The 8,984-nt window shown below is 36.7% G+C and overlaps 1 protein-coding gene across 1 annotated transcript; it reads right to left on the bottom strand.

Moving 5' to 3' along the window:
- Positions 1-3,032: 3,032 nt before the first annotated feature.
- LOC101613035 (olfactory receptor 4F3/4F16/4F29-like) lies at positions 3,033-3,968 on the bottom strand. Its single transcript, XM_004672538.1, has one exon. The coding sequence runs from the start codon at positions 3,966-3,968 to the stop codon at positions 3,033-3,035; it is 936 nt and encodes a 311-aa protein (XP_004672595.1).
- Positions 3,969-8,984: the final 5,016 nt, after the last annotated feature.

Below are 8,984 nucleotides of genomic sequence, written 5' to 3'. Positions count from 1 at the left end.
GGCCGAGCTGCCGGAGCCGCTTTTCCTGCCTGTGCTGGCTCTGGATACTCTCGAACTTTTCTACTTCTCCGCTGCTGCTTCAATTTCCTGTACACCTCACTTTTTAGTTAAAGTGTGTATTTTGCTGAGTTTTTTTGGTCTTTCTCCCCCCTAGGCTGCTTTGGCGTGGTACCTACGCCGCCATCTTAACTGGAAGATATAGTAACATTTTTGACTTAAATATGAAGACATGAAAAATTTCATAATTTTTAAAGTTTCTCAGAAGTGGGATATCTTTATATATCTTCGTGTGTGTGTGTGTGTGTGTGTGTGTGTGTGTGTATTTAATGAGAATATTTAGCACTTTTAAAAGTTACCAGCAACCAGGTAACCTGAGAGATAAGGGGCAGGAAACCTAGACCTGGGGCATTGTTAGGCAAGGAAGGGATAATGGCTGGGTAGTTTCTTTGGTTTCTTCAGGCATGTGATTGACCCACTTCCTTATCTCTCTTTGTCAACCATTCTACTGACTCCATTTTGTCCTGACCTGCCGGTCATAATAAAATATGAAACATGAACTTATATCATTGTTCTTAATGAGATAATTCTATGGATAAAATACTGATCAAAGAAGCCAGGCGTGGTGGCGCACGCCTTTAATCCCAGCACTTGGGAGGCAGAGGTAGGAGGATTACTATGAGTTCGAGGCCACCCTGAGAATACATAGTGAATTCCAGGTCAGCCTGGGCTAGAGTGAGACCCTACTTTGAAAAACCAAAAAAAAAAAAAAAAATGCTAATCAAAGAATCTCCAAATATTGTTGAGACAAAAAAATTTCAAGCTTTAATATATAGTTATTGTATATAGAATATTACTTACAAATTTTAAAATATTTTTAAAATAATTATCTCCACATGTTGCTTTTAAAATATTTTATTTACTTGTTTGCACACACACACACAGAGAAAGAGAAAGAGAGAAGAGAAAGAGAGAAGGGGGGATGGGTGCACCAGGGCCTCTAGTGACTTCCAACAAACTCCTGATACATGAGCCACTTTGTGCATCTGGCTTTACTGGGGAATTGAACCCAGATCATTAAGCTTTGCAGGCAAGTGCCTTAATCACCAAGTCATCTCTCCGGCCCTCCACGTGATTTTATGGGTTGTTTCTGTTTTGTTATTTTTAACCTCCACAAAATGTTATATGGTGAGTATGTATTCTCTTAATTTAAGGAAAATTAAGTTTGAGTAATTTTTAAAGAGAAAAATGCAGAAATAATGGGAGTTGCCACCCTAGAAGTACCTAAAATTAAATGTTCCTAGGATGAGAGGCATATTTATTTGACCAGGGAGAATGCTCAACAGTCAAAGGTGCTTATTTGCAAATCATCTGCAGTTCATTTGCAACAGCAAGAGGCCCTGGTGTATTACTTCTCTTTCACCACCCCCTCATCTGGAAAATAAATTTTAAAATATAAATTAAAATTAAAAAAAGAGAGTTATATTAATCGATATCAATTTTAGTTTATAGATAACAGAATCACAACCTAAAGAAAGAAAGGTGAGGTCTGGGGAGTTGACTTAGTGGATAAAGTGCTTGCCACATAAGTGTGAGTGATTTTAGATCCTCAGAATCTGCTTACAGCCCAATGCAGTAGTATGAATGTCTGTAACCCCAGCACTCCTCTAGCAATGTAAGAGACAGAGACAGAAGCTCACAGGCCAGCTAGGTTGGCATTCACAGCAGCAAACAACAGGGACTCTGCCTCAAACAAAGCGAAGATAAGGGACTGACCTCCACACATGCATCATAGCACACATGTGCCCATACTCACATGTACATTAAAAATACTTAAAAAGCAGTTATTTTCTTAGGGAATATATCACATATGAAACAACTCCCAGACCAAAATATTGCAGTGATTGAAATCAATGTATTTATTCAGAATAGTCTTATGTGATAGGAAAGAACTTGCTACCTACATATGTAAGTAATAATGTACCTTCAACAAGATTAAACAATTTGATGCACAGTGTAAACAAGAGTCTAAAAGTAACCCTTGCAATGAGTAATAGTTACATTTTTTCATAGTTGTGAATAAATAGCCTATAAGAAGCAAAGTAAGGAAGAAGTTTATTTTGGCTCATGGTGTGAGGTGGTGCAGTTATCATAGCAGTAAAGACATGCTCTCAGGAGCAGATCAATGAAGCTGGATGTAAGAGTGTGAACAACCAATTATATCACCATTGGCAGTGAGGAAACAGAGAGGTCCCGCAGAAAGTGAGGCAGGGGCTATCAACCATAAGGATTGCCTCCAAGAGACCTATTTCTGATACTTTAAAAAGTTCCCCAAACTTCTCAAACAAGCACTGCAAGCTAAGGACCAAGTGCTCAAACACATGTGCCTATGGAAGGTATTTCACATTCAAACTGTAACACGGTAACCAGCCAGCAGTGTCCAGATGAACAGATGGCCTAAGGTTTTTTATTTTGACTGTACTTATGGGAGGCATATCCTACTGTAGAAATATAAAAATTAAATGGAAAATCTGTTATTAAATATTTGAAAAATCTGACGATTCATTGTACTTTTATTCCTTTGCTCAAAATAGCTCTCATCAGCACTTGACTTTCCAGAAACTTCCCTATAGGAGAAAATTTAAGTTCAAGTGGAATGCCAGGTCATTTGGCAGATCTTTCATGACATGTTGACAACTTGATTTATACAGTTCTTCCTAGTATTGATTTATTTGTTGTCAATCAACATCTCTTTAGATTGCTATGACACTGAGTCTAGAGAGACTATATAAATTCATCAAAGGAATGTTACTTAAGAGATAGGCAATTACCCTTCTCTATATACTTTTAACCATAGTACATGCTTCTTCCTACCATAAATAACAACATTTCTCAATAAAGACTTAAAAAGAATAATATTAGTTTAATCTGAGACTCCAAAAATAGAAAGCAATCAGAAACTCCTGATATAAAATATTAGAAACTCAATGTATTCCAAGTCAATAATTTTGAGTAATTTTCTAAAATTATGTCATTTAAGAAATCCTATAAATAGTAAGTTGGCTACATGCTTTCTTCATTGCCATCTTCATTTCTTTGTTCCTAAATGTATAAATGACTGGATTCAGAAACGGAGTGAAGACTGCATCAAAAAAGGCAAGGAATTTGTCTAGGTGTGATGTAGGATATGGCCAGGTATAAACAAAGATACAGGGACCAAAAAACAGAACCACCACCATGATATGAGCTGACAAAGTAGACATGGCCTTGGATGAGCCAGAAGAAGAATGTTTGCAAACTGTGATTACAATAAAAATGTAGGAGATAACCAATATGAAAAATGACCCCAGTGAGATGAATCCACTGTTGACTGTAACCATGAACTCCATTCTGTAGGTGTCTATGCAGGCAAGTTTGATAAAACGAGGAAGGTCACAGTAAAAGCTGTCCAACACATTAGGGCCACAAAATGGCAATTTTACAACAAAAACCAGCTGAATTGCAGAGTGTGTCAAGCCAATTATCCATGCAGCAACTAGGAGGAAAATACACATTTTTTGTTTCATGATAGTGAAGTAGTGAAGAGGCTTACATATAGCAATATATCTGTCAAAGGCCATGGCTATAAGCAGCACCATCTCCACAGCACCAATGACATGGATGAAGAAAATCTGAGCGATACAACCTTTAAAAGAGATGACTTTGTGATTTCTAAGGAGGTCATAAATCATCTTAGGTGAAATGACAGAAGAAACACCCAGGTCAATAAAGGAGAGGTTGGCCAACAGAAAGTACATGGGAGAATGTAAGTGAGGGTCAGAAGCCACCGTGAAGATGATGAGCAAGTTTCCCATCATACTTGCCACATAAAAAATGGAGGAGACCATCAGGAGGAGAAATTGAATCTCCCAAGTGTTTGTCAGTCCCAGGAACACGAAGTCTAACACAACTGAATGATTTGCTCCATCCATTTATTCATCAGCTACAAAGCCTATAAAGTTAACCAGGTAAATAAAATGAAGAGGAAATTAAAATAGCATTAATAATCTGGACTATGGTAACTATCAATTATTCAAAAATATTCCCTCAATTTCTTCCCATGTCCATATAATCATTAAATAAGCACTTCACATGAGGTGGTTGAATTACTTCTGAATTTAGTATCTCTATCACCATGCTGCAAGGGATTATTCTCTATCTGTAAGAGAATGTGTGAACTATAAATATGATAGATGGCTATTATATGATCAAATGGGCAGAGAAAGTGGAACACAAAAGAAAAAGAAACAAGAGATGGTGACACCTTTATTCTATTTTTGAATTGTTCATGGAACAATTTTTTAGTCATTGAAGTTTTATATCCTTCTTAATGTCAACTCATCTCAGGTATATTAATATGTTTCTTGGGAAGTCATTCTCATACTACTATCTACAATCAGATTTGTAAGTCACACACATCCCACAACATAAAGATGAACATAAGAGAACCTATTACAAGCATAACCATGTTCAAAGATTTGACAGGACTTAGTTAAGGGAAGACTGCATATTGAAAACACAGAACATTTGCATGGATAGCTATAAATCTAAATTAGAATATCTAGTAGAGTGGCTAGTACCCAGAACATAGCCAAAATTAAGAGTGAAGATGTAAATCTCTCATTATGAAGTCAAGATTAATGAAGACAATTGGATATATAGCAGTCCTTCTACCTCTGGGAGCTAACTTCAAAACCTTACATGTATGCCTGAAGTTGTGGATAGTAGTAAACCCCATTCACATTATATTTTCCTATTCATACATACCCATGTTAATGCTTAATCTATAAAATAGGTAGAATGACAAACTAACAATAAATAATAATTAAATAGAACCATAAAATGGACTACAATAAAATTTCCAGGATCATTACACTTATTCAATGGGTGCCATCATTAAGTAATATAAACATTACTTGAGCACATACATATATTAAGATAACATGACAATGTTCTGATACCTGAGATAGCTAAGTGACTAGCAGGTGAGCAGTATATTCAGTGTGGATACAGTGATCAAAGGGAGATTCATGCCCCAGGAGGGACTGAAAAAGATGCGATGAGATTTTAACATGTTACCTGTGATAGTGCACAATTGATAATAAGACTTAAGTGTTTAGGAAACTTTTTGTTTAATATTTTCAGACTGAAGTTTACTCTGGGTAAATAAAACTATGAAAAGAAAAATCATTCATAGGAGATTACTGTTTCTTATTGAATTCTTCACATTTCCATATTTGTAAGCCTTGGTTACATCTGTTATAAACCTTTGCAGTTTGCCATGGATGAAGAAATGCACACTAATATAACTAGCATATAACCATTACCATTCTATCCCTTCTCCTCTCTTGGTGTTGACCCTTTTATTTGCCTTATTCTATTTTTCTGTTTCAACTCTTCCAGATGTCTGGACTCCAGTGAAATATCTGAAGTTTTCTTGACCCTGGTGGTAGGCTGCCATGGGAAGTACTACATGAACATGAGCTGCTACCTGATTCTTACACCTCACTTATGGAAGTCTCAGTTTAGCACACACTATAGTGTCAAGTAGTAGCTATTTGCCCGTATAAATGCAGGACTAACTAGAAACTATGACTTGCTGCTACTGCCCAGCTTCACCAGAGAATGTTATATCAAACATCACTTGCCTAAGAGAAGATAAACAATGACAGGATAGTATCTGCAGGCTGTACTTAATATGTGTACTTGGCATCACAAAGCTGAAAAACCTTTGTGTGAAACCAGTACAATTTGGAGACTGCCTATAATTGCAAATTACTGAGTTCAATCCCCAGCACCCACATAAAAAGCCAGGTGTGGTTGTGCATCCCTGTAACCATGGTAAATGAGCAGAGCAGAGACAAGAGAACCACTGGGCCTCAGTGGTCAGCCAGGCTAAGTGAAAAGCAGTGAGTTCCAAGATCAAAGAGAAGCTCCATTTCAAGGAAATATGGTGGAAGAGTGATAAAGAAGGACACTAGAAAACATCCTCTTCTGGCTCATGCGTGCTTGTTCACAGGGTGAGCATATCTGTGCACACACACGTGCACACACACATACACACACACACAAACACACACAACCACAAAATAAACTAGCTGCTTATCCAAAGCATATGTATGCATGTATGTATGTGTGTATGTATTTCAAAACCAAAAAAATAGGACTTTTGTTTACAAACCCAGTGCTTTCGGCATCATTATGTTTTATGATTCCGATTTTGATGATGTTTGATATTTAAAACAATCATGAACTTTCAACATGAATTCCATTTCACTCAGAGTATTCACTCACATATGCTAGGTATGTCACACAAACATAACTAACTTAGACAGCATTTTACAATTCCTAGTGGCAAAACTCTGACTGCAATCTATATATAAGTGCACGGGTTAGGGGATGGAAAGAGCTGGTCGCCTCAGACAGCCTATATGTAGAACTGTAGAGTAACACATTTAATTGGCATCATGAGCAGATTGATGCATCACAAGAGACAGATGCTTTGGGTGTTAAATGCTTCACTTAAATTGCTTGACAAAATGATAAACTTAGCAAGTGAGTTGATTATGGGGTATTTAAGTTCTCCTCATCTTCTTTCAGCATCCTGATCAAAACTCACAGAGGGTTTTGGCTCCTCTATGACCCATTCAGATGGTCTTTAAACATTCCCAGGCATTGACTAGGTGCCTAATTAATTAACACAAAGATTGGATGAAACTGGGCCCAACCCTGAGCCAAATTTCTTAATCCCTCACATAAACTCCATGCTCTGACGCCCCTGAGTGTGACATACCGAGACAGAACGTTCCTTTCTTTCGCTGTACATCATGACAATATGTGAAAGCTTCAGTAACCTCTCCCTGGTGAGTGATGGGGATGGGTCATCTCCAGGCTCGCTGCTGCTTCTTTCTGACTTCCTCCAGCCCCGTGACAGAACAGTTTGCAGTGCCCCTTGTGGGAACTACTGCTTTTGACTCTAGCATAGATTCATCAAGATGCAAATACTAAAATATGCAGAAAATATAAGTGAGATCCGATATCATAAAATTAGGGAGAGTAAGTACGTGTTATAGTGGTTCTCAAATCCAGGTCATTGAAAATTTCACATGCCTTTCTTCCTCCAACTACCCTGACTCCTGTGTGTTTGTTCTGCTGTTACACCTTCCTTTCTGGAGTCACAGAAGCCTGAGAAGGGGGAGGGGCCTCTCATGGCATAGTCCACAATTCCCTCGTCCCTCTTCACTTCCACCACCTACCTATTCTACCAAAGTACCTAAGTTGGAAGCATGCTCACAGAAGCAGAACTCCACAAATTTTCCTCTCATGCATGACATTGCCCACATCCCTCCAGCCTGTTTACCCTAGGAGAGAAGCAATATAAACATCATCAAGAGACAATTAGTTCGCTTACAGTAAACGATGGTGATAAATGATGCATTTGTGTTCTGAGATTCTCTAACTACAATCATTAGGCCAAAATAATTGTCTCGTGGGATATAAGGAAGAAGAGAGAAGAGAATTATTTTCTTACAAAAATACATATGTACTACCTTTATGTCTTATTTCACTTTTATAACATAACCTAGAGATATTTAATGAGAGGAAAATTGTATTTTTTAATTTAAGTGGAGAAAGTTCAAAGTATTTCTGAACTAGTTGCCCTTTTGGCATTTTATTCATGTTACATATTTATTTGATGAATATTTGTATACATAAAATTTGCTATATAAAATTGTTTTCCATGTATATATTTATATAGACTACAATGCTAATCACTATAAACTTAACACACTCATCACTATCCATTCTGTACACCTGATGACCAAACTTGTTCTACTGAAAGCATAGCTCTATTTCACCAGCTCTGAAGCCTCTGCCTAACAACTTTCTACACTCTGTTCTAGAGTGTAGAAACTTTTTGATTGTGCATATGAGTGAAGTCATGTGGTATTTTCCTTTATGTATCAGGCTTATTTCATTTAATATAATGGGTTTAACCTTATCACAAATAACAGGATTTCTTTCGTTTATACAGTCAAATAATATCCAATTATATTCACCACATTTTCTTTACTAATTCATCTTTCATGGTCATAATTTATTTCCACATCTTCAACCCGTTTATGTAATGTATTACATTTATAGATTTGCGTATGTTGAACCATCCCTGCATCTCTGGGATAAAACCTACTTGGTCAGGGTGAATGATCTTTTTGATATGTTCTTGTATTCTGTTTGCCAATATTTTGTTGAGAATTTTTGCATCTATGCTCATGAGGGAAATTCGTCTGTAATTTTCTTTTTTTGTTCTATCTTTGCCTGGTTTTGGTATCAAGGTGATGCTGGCTTCTTAGGAGTTTGGTAGAATTCCTTCTTTTACTATTTCCTGGAATTGCTTAAGAAACAATGGTGTTAGCGCTTCCTTGAAGGTCTGGTAAAATTCAGAATCCATCTGTGCCTGGGCTTTTTTTAGTTGGGAGACTTTTGATGACTGTTTGGATCTCCATGCTTGTTATAGGTCAATTTAAGTGATTAATCTCATCTTGACTTAATTTAGGTAGTTCATATAAATCAATGAAATCATACATTTCTCTCAGACTTTCATACTTTGTGTAGTATATGCTTTTATTGTATGTCCCTATGTTTTTTTGAATTTCTCTGGCATCTGTTGTGATGTTACCTTTTTCATCTCTAATTTTATTAATTTGTTTCTCTTCTCTCTTTCTTTTGGTCAGCTTTACTAAGGGTTTATCAATCTTGTTTATCCTTTCAAAGAACCAACTATTTGTTTCATTAATTCTTTGGAATATTTTTGTTCCTATCTCATTAATTTCTGCCCTAATTTTTATTATTTCTTCCCACCTACTGATTTTTGGTTTGCCTTGTTCTTCTTTTTCTAAGTTTTTAAGATGAAGCATTGGGTTGTTTGCTTGAAACCTTACTAATTT

The sequence above is a fragment of the Jaculus jaculus genome, chromosome 8 (genome assembly GCF_020740685.1).
Source record: "Jaculus jaculus isolate mJacJac1 chromosome 8, mJacJac1.mat.Y.cur, whole genome shotgun sequence".
NCBI classification, from domain to species: domain Eukaryota; kingdom Metazoa; phylum Chordata; class Mammalia; order Rodentia; family Dipodidae; genus Jaculus; species Jaculus jaculus.
The sequence above is the reverse complement of the archived record's forward strand: the minus strand, read 5'-3'. Positions and strand labels throughout refer to the sequence as shown.